The sequence below is a fragment of the Apiospora kogelbergensis genome (genome assembly GCF_038363985.1).
Source record: "Apiospora kogelbergensis strain CBS 113332 chromosome Unknown utg000003l_segment0_segment0, whole genome shotgun sequence".
NCBI lineage: Eukaryota > Fungi > Ascomycota > Sordariomycetes > Amphisphaeriales > Apiosporaceae > Apiospora > Apiospora kogelbergensis.
The window spans coordinates 1017962-1037369 of NW_027117420.1; the positions used below are offsets into that span (position 1 = coordinate 1017962).

The 19408-nt window shown below is 52.5% G+C and overlaps 9 protein-coding genes across 9 annotated transcripts; 3 read left to right on the forward strand and 6 right to left on the reverse strand.

Annotated features, from left to right (window-relative positions):
- Positions 1-1336: 1336 nt before the first annotated feature.
- Positions 1337-1570, reverse strand: PG998_005043 (uncharacterized protein; the record flags this gene model as incomplete). Its single annotated transcript, XM_066871861.1, has 1 exon — positions 1337-1570. The coding sequence occupies one exon, from the start codon at positions 1568-1570 to the stop codon at positions 1337-1339; it is 234 nt and encodes a 77-aa protein (XP_066731958.1).
- Positions 1571-2400: 830 nt separating this feature from the next.
- On the reverse strand, positions 2401-3744 carry PG998_005044 (uncharacterized protein; the record flags this gene model as incomplete). Its single annotated transcript, XM_066871862.1, has 2 exons — positions 2401-3609; positions 3679-3744. 2 exons carry the CDS (start codon positions 3742-3744, stop codon positions 2401-2403), a joined length of 1275 nt encoding a protein of 424 aa, XP_066731959.1.
- A 355-nt stretch (positions 3745-4099) lies between these two features.
- Positions 4100-5629, reverse strand: PG998_005045 (FAD dependent oxidoreductase family protein; the record flags this gene model as incomplete). The annotated part of the gene is made up of 2 exons (XM_066871863.1): positions 4100-5274; positions 5365-5629. 2 exons carry the CDS (start codon positions 5627-5629, stop codon positions 4100-4102), a joined length of 1440 nt encoding a protein of 479 aa, XP_066731960.1.
- A 299-nt stretch (positions 5630-5928) lies between these two features.
- PG998_005046 (uncharacterized protein) lies at positions 5929-7232 on the reverse strand (the record flags this gene model as incomplete). The annotated part of the gene is made up of 2 exons (XM_066871864.1): positions 5929-6039; positions 6093-7232. 2 exons carry the CDS (start codon positions 7230-7232, stop codon positions 5929-5931), a joined length of 1251 nt encoding a protein of 416 aa, XP_066731961.1.
- A 1445-nt stretch (positions 7233-8677) lies between these two features.
- Positions 8678-10282, reverse strand: PG998_005047 (uncharacterized protein; the record flags this gene model as incomplete). The annotated part of the gene is made up of 3 exons (XM_066871865.1): positions 8678-9180; positions 9234-10027; positions 10104-10282. The coding sequence occupies 3 exons, from the start codon at positions 10280-10282 to the stop codon at positions 8678-8680; spliced, it is 1476 nt and encodes a 491-aa protein (XP_066731962.1).
- Positions 10283-10752: 470 nt separating this feature from the next.
- PG998_005048 (uncharacterized protein) lies at positions 10753-11514 on the reverse strand (the record flags this gene model as incomplete). The annotated part of the gene is made up of 2 exons (XM_066871866.1): positions 10753-11169; positions 11224-11514. The coding sequence occupies 2 exons, from the start codon at positions 11512-11514 to the stop codon at positions 10753-10755; spliced, it is 708 nt and encodes a 235-aa protein (XP_066731963.1).
- An 894-nt stretch (positions 11515-12408) lies between these two features.
- Positions 12409-12588, forward strand: PG998_005049 (uncharacterized protein; the record flags this gene model as incomplete). Its single annotated transcript, XM_066871867.1, has 1 exon — positions 12409-12588. The coding sequence occupies one exon, from the start codon at positions 12409-12411 to the stop codon at positions 12586-12588; it is 180 nt and encodes a 59-aa protein (XP_066731964.1).
- A 1289-nt stretch (positions 12589-13877) lies between these two features.
- PG998_005050 (uncharacterized protein) lies at positions 13878-14369 on the forward strand (the record flags this gene model as incomplete). Its single annotated transcript, XM_066871868.1, has 2 exons — positions 13878-14120; positions 14175-14369. 2 exons carry the CDS (start codon positions 13878-13880, stop codon positions 14367-14369), a joined length of 438 nt encoding a protein of 145 aa, XP_066731965.1.
- Positions 14370-16098: 1729 nt separating this feature from the next.
- PG998_005051 (uncharacterized protein) lies at positions 16099-16941 on the forward strand (the record flags this gene model as incomplete). Its single annotated transcript, XM_066871869.1, has 2 exons — positions 16099-16397; positions 16467-16941. The coding sequence occupies 2 exons, from the start codon at positions 16099-16101 to the stop codon at positions 16939-16941; spliced, it is 774 nt and encodes a 257-aa protein (XP_066731966.1).
- Positions 16942-19408: the final 2467 nt, after the last annotated feature.

Below are 19408 nucleotides of genomic sequence, written 5' to 3' on the forward strand. Positions count from 1 at the left end.
ATATCTTGCCTCACAACCGGAACTGGCTGTCCACGTTGATTTCGTCGGATTTAGCAATACAAATAGGATTTGATTAGAAGACTGGCTATGCTCGCAGATCCGTGCCACTTCCTTCGGCAACATGGTTTTACCGGAGCAAATCTCCGGAATTATTTCATCCATTCAAGCCCCGGGGTCATTCTGACATCAGAACCCGAGGAAATGACAATCAACAGCCTTCTTTTCGTTGTTCGGTCTACAATAATAAAGCCAAGACCAACCGTCGAATCGAATCGCATGCGAACCTGTTTAGCCCGTGAGTCTCTCATGACAAGGCTGAACAAGACTGATGTTACCTCTTCATACTGCATAGGGTGGCAGCCATATGAGCGAGCTCCTTCATCCGTGGTTGGACCAAGCCACCTTAGGGGCTGTGTATCACAGGAAGACTCGAAAATCCTCCTTTGCTGTCAACAATAAACCCATCTGCGTGCTGACTCTTCCCCATTTTCTCTTTTTATCTGCTCGTACAACTTTCTTCCCAACGTCGCTTTATTACCTACATCATATTGTCAGTACTATGTACCCAAGACATCCAACTGGAATGACGAGAACCGACTCGAAGAAGACCCCGTCATCCTCGTTGGACGACGCCGAAAAAGGGAATGGAAATGGAAGCCATTTGCATGGTATGCATTGACCCCAAGCGACCAGTGATTGCTATCTTCTGCGTCCGATCGACCAAAGTACTGATTCAATGCATGTCTTATGCAACGATAGAAGAACAGGATGGATCGATAACTGCCATAAAAAACCACCGAAGACGAGACATATTCTTTGAGCATGTCAGGCTGTTCAGTTGGTATTTGCAGGCGAGGACCGGCTACAAGTACTACTACGAAATGGGGGACTGGTCGAGTCTGGAGTGGGACAAGAAGGGTTTTATTGTATTTTTTGGGCCGGTCTCGGCCATCTTATTCATCGTCTTCCTGCCTCTGGTTATACACCAAGACGTGCGACGCTTGCGGGGGCGAAGCTCGATTTGTTATTGGTTCTGAAGACGCTGGGCGTGTTACTGTTATCATCCAATAGTGTCGTAGGAATTAGTGGCATGGTGTTCACTACACGTAGGGACTTTGAGAAGTCTTTTTTCACTCGAAAAGGACAAATGATTTCGTGTTCTAGTGCGCTGAGCTTGACGACCTGCCAACACATAGCCCCCAGGAATGCCTGATACCCAAGTTGTCTGCATGCGTAAACGAACAGTAGCCCATGACCATGAATCGAAATGACTCGTGCCACATATCATAACCCATCCATGATACTGGACCGTGGCCGAAGAAAATCCAGTCCGATTCTAGACCAGGCCGGCAACTCCGAGCCCGACAAGCCCAGCCACACCGCCGAGCGCGTCCAGGCCCAAGCCGCCCATCGTCGGAGCTGCAGCCCTGCTGGTGCTGCTGCTCGCAACTGTCGATGTGCCCGTCACCGTGTCGGTTGTCTTGGTTGTGGTGCTGACGGAGGTCGTGGTCGAAGTGGTTGTGTCGGTAGCAACACCACCACCAATGACTGACGCGAGGACGAGGGCCATGGTGACGGCTGTAGTGGAAGTGGCGAGTAGAGCAACCATTTTCTCGGTTATGGCTTCTCTTTGAAGTAGGCTCACTGTGGCGTTCGGAGAGTTTGTCGCACGCTTTGAGTTGCACGTCTTAGCAAGGTTGGACGAATAAAGGGGTTGTTGTAAGCTTGGTAGCTTGGGTGCAAGGTTTTCTTTTCTTCTCACTTGTGTTTCCCAAGTTATAAACCTTCAGTGGGCAAGAGGAAAGCTTAAATACGGTAGAAAACAATAACTATCCTGGAAAAGAGGGGAGTGAGTTCAGTGGAACTTAAGAGGCTGGACGGCAAACTTGTTTCGGCAACTTGTCTTGCTTGGCTCTCGCTGTTTGCAGGGCAGGTAGGTTAATAGGCAGCACCGGCTGCTTCGGATGCATCCAGGTTTGGTATGTTTGACATGGCGAGACACTAGAATTTGGGATCTTTGCATTAGGCCTTTGTCATGTGTTTCGGAAGAAGTTACACATGTGGCATACGAGGTGTCGTGTATATGGTGAGGTCGGAGGTCACACAAGCATCGAGAGCCAACCATATAGACCAATTATGATGTCGTGTCAAGCAGACCACTGTCTTATCCTGTTTGCCTGGCTCTTCCCATCACTGCTGGTAATACAAATGCAACAACCACGATATGAGGTCGACATCCGCTTCGGACACGAGCAGGTTGAGTTATCACGCTCATTTGTTTTCCCTCGCGCCTTGTCCAAAGACTGTAGTGCTACATGTCCTCCCCCAGCCACCTTTGTTTACAAAAAACATTGCCCGTTCCAAGTTTAGGTGAGTGTTCCCAGCCGGGACGATCATGAATTACTCTGATGACTTCGCCCGTTGCCTCGCTAGCCAGTCCTCTGCACCCTCGTAGTCGCAGTTGTACTTCATGAATTGAGCGGGGTCAAGTGTGACCGTGTTGGAAGTCTTGCCGTCAGTGGCCGGCCTGGCCTGCTGACGGGAGTACAGCTGGATGAGACTGGCGCGCTCGTATCGCGCCGCAAAAACCGACTGCAGCGCTGACGTGATCTCGTCGGCGTTTGGCCTTGAACCAGTTCCCGCTGCAGGCACATTCTTGAAGAAAGCCCGTAGCGCCTCGGCATCCTCCACGCTTTGCGAGGCCCCTTGCCCCTGCGTTGGCAGCATGGCGTGTGCCGCGTCGCCCACGAGAATGACGCGTCCTTTGGTCCAAGTTGGCAGCGGGTCTATGTCGCGCAGCTGCCAGAGCGCGATGTCGGGTGCCGCCGCGAATATGTTCTTCAACCAATCAGGGAAGTCGGCGTAACTCTCCATCAGCTTCTGCCGCGAGCCGGCCTCAACCCACGACGAAGTTGACGACTCCTCGTTCATCTTCTCATCGGGTACGAGCGCCACAACCCCAAACACCTTGCCGCCGCGCCCGGGCCCCATGATGACGCGCTTATCGTGGCCCATGATCATCGTTGTCGACCCTTCGATCGCTTTGCTCTCGATCATCTTCTCGGGAAGAACTAGGTCTTTCAAGTTCTCGAATGGTATGAGTAAGCGGTATGCGGAAATGCCCGTAGGTATGGCCCTTCGCTCCTCGCTCAGCACTGCGGTCCGGACTTCGGAGTGAATGCCGTCCGCGCCAACGATTAAATCCGCCTCGAGCGTCTCGCCGCCCTGTAGCGTGACTGTCCCAGCTTCCGGGTCGCAGTCGGCCACGGGGCTCGACGTTCTCACCACGGCGGGCGGCCCTGGGAGATCAGGACTCGTTGCCGCGTCTAGCAGACCCTTGTGCAAATCCTGGCGGTGGTAGAGCATCCGGTCGGCGCCGAATGTCTCTTTTTCTAGTGCCATTTTGCGCACCATTTGGCCCTCCACATTGTAAATACGGAACGTGCGGTCTGGCATTGGCTCGGCCTGCTCGAGAAACTTGTCGATGCCCCATTTCTCGACGATCTTCGTGGCATTGGGTTGCAACGAGATCAGAGCGCCGACTTCTCCGAGCATGCGCGAGCGCTCCAGAACCGTGATCTGGCGGTTTGGCGCTCTGAGAGCAATTGCCTAGATTTGAAGAATGATGAGTGCTGTCCTGTTAAACCGCATGAAGCCGTTGGAAACAGGTGAACCAACCGTTGCCAGACCAGCGATGCCACCACCCGCTATGACGATCCGAAATTTTTCTGTGGCGCTCCCCATTGTGGTGTTTCGATCGTGTACTATTCGCAGCCCAGTCAAGAGAAATGTAAGTCGTACAAATGACGAGTCCCCTTACCAATATTGCGACGCTTTCACTGTATCATGTCTGTTGAGTTGACCAAGCAAAGGCGCGACTCCTTGCTGTCCGTCCCCCTCCCCGCCCCCACTCGTCCCGATCATTTGAACCGAACTCGAGATCGGGACAAGTCCCCGGCGTGGGGTAACCCAGATCACTGTAAAGCTCTTGCGAATCACTACGTGTTGGAGATAGTCCCTTACATACTGGTCATAGTGCGGGGGAGAGGGATAGAACAGTGGGTTCTTTTTGAAAAGCTAGAGGCACTGATTGAGGGTGTCAAGAATCTGCCGGTTGTACATGCAGTGCTCCCCGAAATGGTTGCTTGAGCCGATCTTCCTTAACCCGAAACGCATCAGGAAACCACTGATCCAACTCATTATCATCCCGGCCATCTATCATGGCTGTCAGCGCCTTGGCGCACATCCAGCACAAGACCATGCCGTGGCCTTGGAAGCTTGCTGACATCCATAGATTCTCGACACCGGGCACGGCACCTACGAATGGGCAGCCATCTGGGCTGTACCCCATAACACCGGTCCAAGCACGGCGGATTCGCCCCTCGCCGTGGTCCTCACCCCAACTATTGCCAAAGTAGTTCGGGAGGCATTCGCGGAGGTTCTCGGCAATCACCCCATTGAAAACTGTGTCGTCGGTGTTCCCGTACTCCGACGCTCCACCATCAGACATGTTATGTAGGCCACCACCGATCACAATGTCGCCTGCGAAACGCGATCCAGGCGGGCGTGGGATCATGTAGTCATATGAGTCACCGTGAATGAAGCTGTAAGTCACGGGTAGCCCGTCTTGCGGCATGTTCTGGCCAGGCCGCTGGGCCGTCACATGGCCGCGAAGCGGAACAATGACCCCTCGAAACTGGCCCAAGAGGTGCGCTGTGTAGCCATTTGTAGCGAGGATGACCTTTTGCGCGTTTATGGTGCCGCGGGTCGTTTCGACCCTCCAATAGTCGCCATCGCCATCGCCATCGCCATCTGTGGTTTTCGCGAGACCATGAACTGGCGTGTTAGTCTGTAGATTGAGGTCTCCCTCCAGGCACATCTTCAGCACACCAATGGCAAAACGGTAGGAGCTCATGCTGCCGGCCTCGTAAGACACGCCACCCGCGATGTCCTCGTCGCCGCCATGGCCGCAGTAGAATTTGTCGCGAATGTCGCCATCGGTGTGGAGGAGGTACTCGGAGGCCGGGTGCCCGGGCATGGCGTCGCGCATGGCCTGCACGGCCCTCTGGTCCTCCTTCCACTGGGCGGCGTCGTAGACGATGTCTACCGTCTGGCACGGGTGCGAGTCGCAATCAATCGCATGCTCGTGCGCAAAGGCATGGAGGGCGCGGATGTTCTCGAGCTCTAGCTTGGCGACCTTGACAGCTTCGTCGGTACCGTGTTCCTTCGCATGGTGGAGGAAGGTCCGGTAAGACGCTGCCTTGGTGTGGCCGCCTAATGGCAATGTTTGGGCCGACGCTCAGCAGCGGCGCTTGGAGGTGGGGGATTGGGGTAGGGCTGGGCGGGAGATGTTCGTTCACTCACCATTGCGTCCCGTTGCGCCCGAGCACGCTTGCCGCGCCTCGAGCATGACTACATCACGAAGACGGGTTCCATCAGTGGCGTTCTGTAGTAGATTCCAGGCGATGGCGGCGCCGGTCATGCCACTGCCAATAATGACGACGTCGGCGGACTCCGGCAGGTTCACGGTAGTGCGAATATTGGCAATTTCGTCTGAGGGATCTTGCCAGTAACTCTGCGTGGGGTTATCGCGGGGTAATGATACGGGTTTCGAGGCGTTGTTTTCCATTATGGGTCAGTCTGCCCCGGACAGATGGCGTTTGCTCACAGTGTTTTGTCGAGTTTGGGACAATGTTGGATCATGGAGGTGCGTAGGCACTCAAGTTGGCGTTGAAGGAAACCAACTGCCTTTGCCCCCGCCACTGCCGCTGTGCAACACCAATTCCGCGGCTGCAGTAGCCATTTCTCTAACGTGAACCCATTTACAGCCACATGGAACTACTGCGGAAGCGCATTTCATGGTAGGTGTGTAGATATTATTATCCCAAAACAGAGAGGAATGGCACTGAAAAAGAACAAGTACCATCTTCATTCCCGAGCCACATCAACAAGAGCAATTGAGGGACCGCCTTTTTGTCCCGGACCCTCATCCTTGCGCCTCCTCGAAGCCTGGCGAAGCTTCATTGCTTCCAAGGTCTCCTGCGCGTATAGAGCGCCTGGATTATCAACAGTGAAGCAATTACCCAGCTTACCACTGATGCAGTTGTTGCACTTGAAACTGTCGAAGGTGATGACGAATCGGTCTTTGGCCACTCTGCACTTCTTTTTGATTCCGACTTCGCGCAGGCCGCGCAACTGTGAATGGCATCTTGTCCCAAAGCATCGTCATCGAGTTTGGCTCCTTTGGCCTGTTCCCTTGCGGTCTTGCTGCTCAGACCTGTAACCTTGGCGTTGGCTTTGGAAGGAACAATGGCATCGCTAACTCCTCCACCCGGTTGCGACGGCGCCGTATCTTTGTGGTTTTCGGTTGCCTTTACTGGTTGGCTCCAAGTGCCCATCTCTGGCAATCGTTTCGAGGGTGCCGACGATGGTGACTTCGACCTGCTACGCTTTTGGCCGAGTTTTATTTGCCTGGAGGGTCCAGTCGGAAGTGGTTTCCTGGCCTGGGTTGTTGCTGGGACCGATGTAGTAATCACGTCCACCGGAGTGTTTGCAGCCACCGGTGTACCTGCTATCGTCGGTGTAGCTGGGGGAGTAGCTAGGGCTGTTTTGGACTTGTTGAGACACCATTGGTTGTTCCAGAGCTCGCTGTACGGCCTGTCGAATAGCCAGCCCTCGTCCTTTTTGAACAGACACCACGCTTTACACTCCTTCACTGCTTTGCGTAGATTATCACAGCAAGATTCCAGCGTCTGATGATTGATTTCCTTGAGATAAAATTCCCTTTTCTTGGCCTGTTGGAATTCGAAGGAGGCGCGATTGGATAGATACCACATAAGCTCGATGGCGGTTCCAGGGGTTTCAGGATGCCATCCCCAATCTGAATCGACGACCTTCGGCGTCTTCAGCATCAGTGGCGCCCGAAAGACACGGTCCATTTGTCCACTCGCTTGGCTTAGAACGACCGCGAGATATCCGTCATCCCCTCGGGCGAATGCACTGAGCCATTGTTCTGCGTTGACACTAAGCTTGCCCATCTCATCATGGTAAATAAAATCCCCAAGATTCCTTTTGTTTGATACTCGAGGGACAGTCTCGTTAGAGCAGAAAGGATGTTCATGATCCTCGCGGATATGGTTGTACGCAAACCCACCATCAGCTCCCTTGGGAGGACCTGGTCTGCGTGATATGCTCAGGGATTCTGTGGTCCCTTTCTGACATCTAGAGGTCATGTTGGGCAGGAGAGGATGTTGCTAATCAGGGAATAGTAACCTGAAATTGATCAACCCTAGTATGACTGGTGAAGCAGGCTCTGACCTAGCAGTTGATGACTGACGAAAAGTACACAAGGGACGAAGTGGTGCAGAGGAGACAGTCGCGGGTAGAATGCCCAGATTTATATAGCTGATGAAAAACTTTGCTTCTTCTCAAGTGTCGGGCCTGGCCGAGGTCAAGCCTGTGACTCCCCTTTTTTGCTTGATAGAGTTTAACCGCAACCAAAGGACTGTCGATTCAAACGAGAACTGTATCTCCTGTAACCCAACGAGCTAGCGCCAATTCAACTATTATACACCCATATATTTCTTCTCCACCCCTGTCCTGTCTCGTCGAAAGGTATCTCTGACACGTGGTCATATAAGTTTTGATTTGCGAGGTCTTTGTATCTCAACTTCACATCACAACATGTTCCCGGTAGCTGTCTCCAACCAACCCTCCTTCAAAAGTATGTCACATGTGTTTGTATTGGCTCACAGATTCCTACAGCTCATAGTCATGCTCTGCTATATACATGGTAGCCTCTGCGCATATTGCCCATCCACCCCTCTGTTCTGGAGCCCGGAGAAGGAGTCGTGGCTTCCTACCGAGCTTAGATGCCGTTTCCCGGCTGCCGTGGACGTTGCTTCCTTTTCGATACGACGGAAGTGAGGCGCACTGTCTTTACACATAGAGCACAAACCCTCTCAGGGCTGTCTTTTGGAATGTCCAATACCAGGTCTTATGAGATTCTTGATCTTCATAGCAGGCCCATCCTCGACAAATCATGCGAACGAACCATCGACACCACAAATGTCTGCACATTGCCCAAATTCCTTCTTCTCCTGCTGGGACCTCGCCCTAAACGAGAAACCAGACATGTTGCTGTTGGATTCGGGCCCAGATTACTGACCCAGCGTGTTGTTGTCCGACAGAACATGCTTGTTTCTGCACCCCACAAGTCATGTGTCCCATCCAACTATATTTTGCACTCTTTTCTGTCTCGCCTTCTTCGATCAGTTTTGCTGTGCAGCTAGTATCTCACGTCACCACAAATACAAAACACATTGAATTGCTTGCGTCTAGCAATACGAACTAGTACGTATCAATTATACATCGGCGTCAACTTAGTGGCTGCGACTTTTCTGGGGGAGGATCCCACTCAGGCTGGGGGACAATTTGACCGTTTGAACGACATCGGTTGACTTAACCGCTGTTGGATCGAGCGTTGGAAAAGAAAAACGCTAGGCTGAGGTCCCCATCCTGTCACAGCTTGACGGATCTGATCTAACGCATTGGCAAAACGGGGTGGCTCACGGCGAAAATTTCGCAGCGAATCTGGAACTGCCATATCTGCAATTCACCTCAAATTGGTGCACGAGTAGGCTGACATCGGGCGTCTCAGGGAACATCAAACAATGCTTCAAGCACTGCCTCCCTTGGTGTACCTGGAATGTTGCCTCCACGCAGGGCCAAAGAAATAAATCAACACTGGGATTGGGGCAAATGCCAAACCGATGGCACCGAGCACCGAGCACCCGAACCCAGAGCCGAGCTGCTTGATCAGCGACACTGCAGCCAATGGAAAGAACGTCGCAGCTACACAGCGGGTTACGATGAGGGCAGTAATGGCAGAAGCAGAATATAGACCGAATGCATCCACCACGTAGGTAAATACTGGCATGAAAGCAAAGTTCATGGCAAACCCGAAGATCCCAGATATGGTTAGCATGACCCAAAGCGGCAGCCCCAGCTCAGGAACCCATCCGTAGATCGTGAATGACAGTGGCAGGGCGAAGGCGCCGACAATGACAACTGGCAATCGGTATTCAGGCCGACCAACGCCGTTATTGGCATCACGAAGCATGATGTAGATTCTGTCAAGAACTGAATTGCATACCAGTGTACCGACGATTGAACCACCCGCTGTGTCACGTCAGCAAAGCGCCATTGCCAGAGGGGGGTCAAAATCAGCTTACTGAGAGGGATGAAAGACAATCCGGTCTGGGCAGACGTCAAATTGTAAGTCTGCATGAGGATGTCAGGGTAGGTCGTCGAGAATACGTAAAAGTAGCTGAAGGTCATGGCCCCGAATAGGGAAATCAGTTGCAAGACGAACGAGTCAATAAAGACAACCACAGGTCTCGTCATAGCGACCCACAGCTTGCGAGTACCCTGCTCCTCTCCAATGAGGTCGAAGGCGGTACGCAAAGCCTTGTCGCCAGTCTCCTTCCGTAATCTAGCTGCCTTCCGTCGTAAGATGGGCACCTTGTACGTTTCTCTGAAGCAGGTCAGGAGAAACAACTCGCAAATGCAAGCAAGCCCCACGCTTAGCCATACGACGGAGCGCCAACCGATGGTCTCGGCCATGGCGCCGCTGATGAGGGGTCCTATAGCGCCGCCGGTGATGGGCGCCAATTGAACTAAGCTCATCGCGGACCCGTGCTGCTCCGTGATGAACATATCTCCGACGATGGCTGGGTTCAGCACGTTGGTCGCGACGACCAATCCAGTGAGCGCCCTGGCGGCGATGAAGAGCGGTGCCTTCTGGCAGAGGGCGGCTAGGACGGTGGCCCCGATGAACCCTATGTTGGCCGCATTCATGACGGGATAACGCCCGAACAGCTCGGAGAGGGGGCCGATCAAAAGGGGCCCCGCGGCCTCGCCGAGCTCCCAGATGGTGACCAATAGGACACTGGACGCTTTGCGAGGGTCGCCCAGGTCGGTGGTAATACGCGTGGCAATGGGAACCACCGAGATGCACGTAAAGGTCCTGCACCCGCCAAACGATAAATATTAGCTATCCGGTCATATTCTCGGCCCATAGAGATTTGGTGGTGTATTCCTACACGGTGAATGCCATGAAGGCGAGCAGCCCGACAATGGTCCATTTGTAGGCCGGCGCCCACTCCAGCGGGTTCTCGGCGTCCCCGCTGGAGTCGAATTCGACAACGTCGTCCCGCGCATCCTCGATCTCGCGAACACGCTCCAACGTCGTGTCGGGGAGCAAAGGGTTCGTCTCGTCCATAGCTGCTAATGCGAAGTATTTCGGGTCCTTGGAAAAGCAAAGCAGTAGGAAGGAGGAAACAGGTGAAGTCCGATCAATCGCTCAGTCGGTCAAGCCCCAGTGGAGATTTTCTTGGTGGTGGGTCGTTCACCACCAGCCTGTTGGGTTGCTTGGTGGTATTCTGGCTTCGGCTTCGGCTTCGGCTGCGGCTGCGAGATCGTCCTGGGGGCTTGGCGGTCCCCGTTAGTGCTTAACGCCGGCGCTAAAGATTGCAAATGTGGTCAGGTACTCACAGCGAGTGCATATCCAGAAGTCATGGGCAGATGCCATGGCAAATGTTTGTGAGTTCTAATTCTCTCAGTCTGGGAAACAGGCCGAATGGTGGTGCCGAACAACTCATGGTTAATTAAATATGTACATGAAATTTAGCAAGGTCCTGCGTTTGATCATAAATGCTTCGTCATCAGTTTCCGAGTCTTGTTGCTTGCTTCTCAGGCATAGTTCTCCCCGGCCTTGGTGGTGGTCTCCGACTTCATCTGCACATCCTTGAGCACGACCTGCGAGCCCGTCTCGGACGTGACGCGGACCCAGGCGGTGGCCGAGCCCGTGCCGCCGTTGCCCTCGAGCTTGAAGAAGTTGTTGACGTCGCGCGTCGTCGGCTTCCAGGTGACGCCCTGGTCCGACGACACCTCCATCTTCGCCGTCCGGTACACGGCGTTCTCCACCGTCGCTGCGAACCAGTACTGCGATGCACCGCCGTGCATGCGCACCTGAAGGGGGCTCGCGATGGGGCAGGGCACGTGCTCCCACTGGATGCCGATCTCGCCCAAGGACTTGTCGGCGAGCTGCGAGAACATGTCGGGGCTCATGTCGAGGTGCTGGGCGTTGCCGCCCGTCTTGTTGGTGATCTGCAATTCTATGATTAGTATACTAGTCCGAGGGAACAGGTGCATGACACATACCATGGCAATCTTCTTCTTGCCTTGGTACGTGATGGACACGCAGCCGCCGCAGTGGTAGGCGTTGTCCCAGATGGTCTCGGACACGCAGGTCGAGCCGTCAATCCCCGACGGCAGGACGTAGTCGACGAAGGCGCAGGGGCCCTTCTGCCAGCAGGGCTCTTCGCCACAGCTTTCGCCGTACCAGGTGCCTTGGCCAGTCTGGGCAGCGGCGGAAGTGGCCAGGCCCGCGGGAGCGGGAGAGGCCGAGGTCAGTGCAATGAGGCTCATCGCCATGGCGCCAAGGGCGTGCATGTTGTGGGAAGGCATCGTATATAAGATTGTTATGGCGGAGGACAAAAACGATACCGAGGTGGTTGTTCTGGTATCAAAGAGTGTGATATAATGGAACTGTATGGGGCCGGTATGTCTCTCGGGTAGGAAGGATTGTCTGTCTATTTAAATACAAAAGAAGGTCTTCGATAGTTCTACCCAACATGATTCCCAGTCCCCAGTGTTGTCGTGGCAGTTAATAACCGTTCGCTGTACTTGAAACAAGTTCTGATCAGCTCAGGGCCAGGGGTTGCATGTTGGCGCGAGTCGTGGAAATTAGATCGCGGGACTGGCAGGCCCTTTACTGCCCTGTGAGCCTCGCGAGCTGGGAACAGCGTGGGCAGTTGGAACAAGCATCGTCCAATATTTAGCGGCAGCGACGGGGAGCAAACTAGATTTCAGATATAAAGTGGGCGCTCCCAGACCGGAAACTAGTCCGGGGGTTTGCTCATCTTTCCACCAATCATCGTCCCTGCTTCATCCGTCCTGTCGTGTCTTCACCCCTTAATAATCCGCCAACCTGGCTCCTGGGTACGTCACATCCCGAAGACTGATCCTTGAACATCTTGCTCAATGCCGGATTGATTTCCCCATCCAGCTTGCCTTGTACGCTTATGATCCCCAACCACAACGAAAGAAGAGAATGTAACACGTCAGCGCTGGCGAGAAGCTATGCCTGCGTTACGTGTATAGACCTGTGGCTCATCTGCTTCCCCATTCCACTCATTACATTAATGTACAGTTAACCTCTCCAGGACGCCTAGACATTCCGTACCCGCTACGGTTTCGGTGCGAGCCAGTGCCGCCACCGCCGAAGAATGTGAAGGCATTCATTCGATCCGGGTTATACCCACCAGAGCGATAGGATTGGTAGTGATGGCCGTGGTGCCCATGATGTCCGTGATGTCCGTGATGCCCGTGATGCCCGTGGTGCCCGTGGTGGCCGTGGTGGCCGCTCGGGTAGGAGACTTGCCCACTGGGCGATATGTAATAACAGACTTCTCGCGGCATCTTGGCGGCTTTGATTTTGAGCGAAGCGGTCGATACGCCTTATAAAGAGTGTTGCAATATCTGTTTTGCTTTTGGATATTAGTTTCGCTTCTCTTTACCTATACGTTAAAGAATCGAAGGAACTCAAGAAGACTGGAGTGCCTGGGATTCGAACTTTATACAGCTCCTGATTTCCTCAAAATAGGATGCTGCATCATCGTGACTGGCATCGCCAACGTATTTGACATATCGACCCGAATAGCTGCCCATGTCGTAGGCTCAACTCAGATAAATACCAACCACAATACATCACGTATATTTCGGTCTTCATGCTTCAAGCCATTCACAGAGAGTTTCTCAGTCACACTGACTGTGTTCTCTGCTCGGTTATTACGACGATTTACACAAACAACCAGTCACATAGTAAATCTATAAAATAAATTACAACCCCTTTGCTGGATTGTTATTTCTGCCACGTTGATTCGGCATATGCATTCATATAGGTATTTGGCATTATGATGATACTACAATGGACTTTAAACTGCGTTGTAGAGGAAAAGGGGCCGGTAGGCATTAACATAAGATCTCTGCATCGTCAGATTCTCCTTATAAATCACCAACTACTTCGAAACCATTGAGCAAACGATTGCCTAGTAAGCTTTCTTAATACTCCCTATCACTTGGCCGGAATTTTATGTAAGGCATGTGAACTAGTCTCTCAGCGGAAGGCACTAGTCCGGCTTATTACAACGCCAACATTGGATCAGTAGCCAATCAATTATCACAAAGGATGATGATAGCAGTCTTAATGTTATACGTAGCGAGCATCACCTTCCCGCTCACCCGTGCGACTACTGAGACCAGATCTACCCATCATGGGCATCTCGGCACTCCATCCATTACCGATAAACTGGCTTTTAAATCCGTTCCCTTCTTCGTTTCGGCACTTTTGACACCGGATTCTTGGCCTGGCTAATCTCGACGACAATATGAGCGACCCAAACAATCCCAACCTCGATGCTCGAAGCACACCCCAATGGGGCCTGATGCAGAGGGAGCTGTTCTGGACGCCCAATGACGAAACGCACCCGCCAATGAACATACATTTGTATCCATATTCTATTACACAACGGTCGACTGCTAAGATCGTGCATTAGACCCAGACAAACTGAAGAAGCCCACCGAGGAACGTCTCAGTAAAGGCGAATGGTACGTTCACAGGCTGGGATCCTGGCGGCAATCACGACGATACCAATGTCTCAGTCGTTTGCACATTGCCTCTCCTGGCGCTGACTAACACTCTGCAGGTTCTACTCCGCGGGTAACGCCGGCCAGGAGTGAATCGACAAGCACATATGACATGGCCACTCACACACGTGGGAGGGGATCCCGGTCCCTTGAAGCAGTGGAAGGATATCCCGGACAGCAAGCCATGCATCATTAAGGGAATCCAGAGCGCGGCGAATGTCCACAAGGCTGTCGAGGTCGGCGTCGACGGAATTGTCGTGTCGAACCATGCAAGGCGCCATGTAGACGGCGCTATTGCTAGCCTGGACGCATTGAAGAAGATTGTCGGCGCGGTCGGAGAGAAAACATACGTAAGCAACACGATTCGCGTTTCCTCAATATTTGACTAACTGGCCGTGAGCCAGTTCATGTATGACTCGGGAATTCGCGGCGCATCCGACGTTTTAAAAGCCCTCGTCCTGGGTGCCAAATTCGTCTTCGTCGGCCGCCTCTGGGTATGGAGGCTCAGTGCAGGGGGCGAAGAGGGAGTTCGGCACATCATGAAAAGTCTTTTGGCCGAGCTCGACATCCTCATGAATGTGTCTGGCTATCCGGACTAGAAGGGTGTTGATCGGGAGGCGCTTGAGACTTTGCCAAAGGGTCCCTATTTCCCTGGGACCCCAGATTTGACGTAAGAGGCGTCCCTAGATACGCTTCAAGTACGTATCACACATGATGGGCTATTTCAGGATTTCATTTGATATGGAATCCATGTGGAAGGGGCAGCAAATAATTTGTACCACGCTACTTCCAGGTCGGACGGTGATCGGGTGCCAAAACGTCTTCCCTCAAAACGGCCACTTTTGCGAGCGCCTTCCCAAACCTATGTACTCACTCTAGAAGGAGATTATTTAGCACATAGCACACAACCAAGAGGCGGCTAGAAAGGAGTCAGCAAGGAGGAAGTTATCGATTACACAATTCCATGCCGGTTTATATAATCGATATAGAGACTGACTTGACACGGCTGCTAGCTGCTTACACCCGGCCGGCAGCGAAAAGGAGGAAAGAAGGAAGTGAGGAAGGAGACAGGGCTCGCTCTATTTAGACAATCTTGAACCCGCTCTTTGAACGTTGTTGTGTAAGAGACTTAACGCTTAGACCCATCTGGTATTGTATCGTACTATGCAGGCAGTCCTCGTCTACGTTTCCTTCCATAGTATATAAATTCTCCATTCGCATTTGGTAGGCGTCGAGAAGCAGTCGGTACATATCTGCCTCCTGGCGACCATGCAGCCAGGTGCCATCATCAAGACGGGTAAAGGGCTTGGTAATAGGCTGGTCCAGGCCCCTAGGCGGTGAGGGTCACTGGCAGATTTGGTAGTCGTACTCGTGAATGAAGAGCTGAGGTCATGGCCTCCCAGTGCAATAGGCCGAACTAGATTCATTCCGAGGAGGGGTGACACCCTATTGTAAAGGAATCTGAAACGCTCCCTAGAGCAATAGGATAGTTGGGCGAGCGGGAGATGCAGACATTATTCAGAATGGCCGTTGTGGTGGCGCAGCCTTAAATCGCCCTTCGGGCTGGGCTGATTCTAATTTTAGTCATTGCCTTGGTTAGCCGAATACCAGGGGCCGAACTCGCAATCTTAGTTGACCCCCGGCCAATTGTGTCGCTTACTCTGTGGATAGTTCGTGTATAAATGATCTCGACTTACTCCACCCACACGAAGCTGACGCCCATGCCCATATAGCCCCTGGATGTCTTACTAAACCACGATCGTTATTGTGTAAGTCACGGCAAGATATAAGAGATGCCAAGCCGAGCATTTATTAGTACACTCAGCTGCTTCTCGAATGCCTGCATGAGGCCTATTTTACTCTGTCTCAGCCTGGCCTTGAGCCAATATGTGAGGTTCTGGAAATAGCACCCGAGTAATCCTACTATAGCTCTAAGCCGCCAATTGTTTCGGTTGTTCAGCTACTCGTTGTATTGAAGTTACTTTGCTCAACCTGACTGGTTGGCTCGTAGCTCAACGTTGAAGGCCTAGGCTCTGTTGTGTTTATGCCTTCATTCCATCTCTAAGTGTATTGGCTGGTAGTAAGCAAGCATTCGGGGGCGAAGAGACAATAGTCAACATCCTTTCTAGAGTAAAGGAGATACCATCGCAGATGCGTGTCGAAAATGCATATAAAGAGCACTTTGGCGCCGCTGTAACTTCTATCATCTCTTAACATCATCATCTCAACCATTGAACAGAAAGATACCAGCCTCACCAACATTCCTCGAGAACCTCATTTTCTTCTCTTTGCCTTACGCTTCAACTTACACTCTCTCACATCTACAACATGCACGCAATTCAGACAGCACTCCTCCTAGGCGTCCTTATCGCCGCCGGTGAGGCCAAAATTGTCGGACGTTTAGGCGATAGTGCCTCTGCCCTCGAGCAGAAGTTTCACCCCATGACCGACTTCGATACTGATGGTTGTTACTTCACGGCAGCCATTGGCCCTGAGGGAAACACTAACCCCGGTCTGCCTAATCCCGTGGGCAAGGGCATGGCCAGCGATTGCCGCGACAACAACCGTCTCGAGTTCAACAACCTGTACAGCCGATCTCGTTGCAACAATGGATGGTGCGCCATCATGTAAGTGTCCTTGACATTGCTCTACAGCCCCATTATTCAATAACATCATGCTTATCAAGAAAAACACAGGTATGAGTACTACTTTGAGAAGGACCAACCCGTCTGGGGCTCCTTTGGCCATGGCCACAACCATGACTGGGAAAACATCGTCGTCTTCGCGAAGGGCGACGACATCAAGCGCGTGGCCCCCTCGTGCCACGGCAAGTACGAGCACGCCAAGAACGACGGGTTCCTGAAGGACGGCACGCACGCCAAGATGGTCTACCACAAGGACGGGCCCAACACGCACTGCTGGCGCTTCGCCAACGGCGACGACGACAAGAAGCAGGAGAACTACACCAAGAAGTGGGTCCTCGGCAACTTGATCGGCTGGAACAACTGGCCCTCGGTGGCCGGTAAGGGCAGCCTCCGCGATATTCTGTTCAAGGCCTTCAACGGCGGCGTCGGCCCCAAGTTCTGGGACAAGGACGATAAGTTCACTAACACGCTGCGCGCGGCTGCTGGTAACTCGGTCCCCGGTTTCGACCCGGCCAAGGATGCTTAGGATGCCACTACTCATTTCGATCTTCTTATTGTAGCATTTTACGGACGGGTGTTGTTGTCGGTGTTAGGGGTTGTATTATGGACCATACCAGGGGCCTGGCGCTTTGGCGACCGGGGATTTTATTTTACTTTCCACTTTATAGATATAAAGGTTTTTATCATATATATTACTCTTTAATGGCGCACACAACTAAGTGGCCATTATACCCAATGGCTCGGGAACTCTTTCATAACAAATCTTTCAATCAAATAGACCTGAAATAACCTCATGGCAGCTTCCTGGCTCACTATTTTTCATGTTCTTCTCTCTTCAGGCAATGGTCCAACCTGATGTCAGTCTGCACACGCTACCTGTCTATTTTCTAGCATCCGCTGGCCTTCAACTATAAGATCCAGGATCTACTGCTCTTCGCCGCCATCCTCGCGTCGTTGGGAGTTGCCGCCATTAGGGCCTACATTCCTGATCTCCAGGCCACTTTGGGCTTCGCCGGCCCGCCTTTTGGGCATTATTTCTCTCTCGCCGCTCTAGGACTGGGTCTTCTGGCTCTCGATGAGGCCCGCAAAGCACTCGTCCGATGCTGGCCCTCTGGACTCCTCGCTCGGATGGTTTAGTAATAACAGTAAATGGTGTTGGGTTGATGATAGATGACGCGGGGCATTGGGGATTTTTCTGGTTCTTTTCTTAAACATTTCTATTACAATGCGTAATACATGATTATTTTGGTCTGGTGTATGGCCACATGGCTAAGCTCCTTTCTTGGTGTCGAAATATTTAACATTCTGATTTACTTCAAGGCCTTGATTCAAGTTTCACTGTGGTGCAATATCAGATTGTCAACCGCTCGGACACCACATATTTTCCACATAGCCATGCCCAGCTCCCTTTGACTGAACTGGAGCATTATCAAAACGAACTTGAGGGGTACTTTTCAGGACTGTGCACATACAGTACCATGCGCATTAAGCCATTACATCAAGCGACGTTAGGGTCTTCCACATCTACAGTTTGAAAAAGCGCCTGGCATCATACGCCCTAGCCCAAGACCTTTGCCAGTGGTTTGGTACACGAAAAGCAAAAATTACCAAGTGACGAGATCAACGAGCCATGCAGTTAGCATTCGATCTCGCCCTTTCTTTTTTGTTCTTACCCGTTGTTCACGTATGTGCCAGTCCTGCCATGCATTACTCGGCCTCGAGTCCGGAGCTAAGGCTGAAAGAGATGCGGGCCATCGACAATGTGACGGCGGGAAGTCTAGCTAGAAGCAAACATACAGCTATTTCGGGACCAATGCCCGAAAGAAGCAAATCTGAAAACAACATGAGAAAAGTTTGCCTTTCGGGGGCTCCGACTGCAGGCCATCATCGCCTATTCCAACACAATAGGCCGGGATTTTCGTAATGGACCAATGAACAGCGACATCTTTGGGCTGGCTAGAACTGGGGTTGAAGTGATTGATCGAAGAAGTCTCGAACCTGCTGAAAGATGGCACATGATAGAAGAGCGTTCTGGCCCAAGATTCTCGCGGGGTCAACGGATCAGGTCCAATGCAAATCGTCGTGGAGACAGGGGACCAAGATCTGAGGCCCGTGCCAGGTAAATCGAGTGCTTATTTACGTGGTCTGGGTGGCGGTCTCAACCACGATCTACTCCAAGCGGCTCTCGATTTGGCGGTCAGGCCTGCGGGCCGAGCTAGACGGTTTCTAGATCGGGCTTTCCACGAGATAGGTGAGGATTCAGGGTTCGGGCCAGGCCGAATCCAGGTCTCGGTCCCCTAGTCTGTCCTCAGGCAACTGAAGATGCACACACAAAGGCCACGATGCTCGATGAGTCTCCCGTACGACATTGGTCGGCCTCTGCTTGAGGGTGGAAAGCTGAAGACGTGATTCTGACAAGACAAAAGGCCAAGTCCAGCTCTGGCCCCAGCCTTTGATGGCAAACAAATCAATTGAGCACATGGGGGTGACAGAGACTCAGCCGCAAAGAATTGCAAGATCCGGATTGGATAGGTTTACGCGAGCCCGATGGGTGCCGAGGGTTAGTCAGGGTCTCTACCGACCGACCTGACGCAACTATTCATTAGGGCGGAGAGTGGCCTGGATCGAGGGTTGTTCTTTGTCAGCGAAACTGGTGGAATCTAGACGTGACAACGGGACGGATGTCGAAGGTTCAGCTTGACAGGTGCAGGTGGCTTAAGCCGTAAGCGACTTGGGCACCTGAGCTACGCAATTTAGCACGTTAGCTGGCGCCATTTAAGGTGCAAGTGCCTGGGGGCTGATTGTCGCTAGCGTCATGTTCCCAAATGACTGGTTGCCTTGGGCAATTTCGCCTCGAGCAATCGATGAGCCAACTGACGCTAGCAGCACTGATTGGTATCACCAGATTGGCGAAGGAGGGATTGCAGACGGTGCACAGATGGTGCTTGGCCCTTGGCTGTTCCTCGTCTTATCGTGAGCTGCCTGCCTTTGAC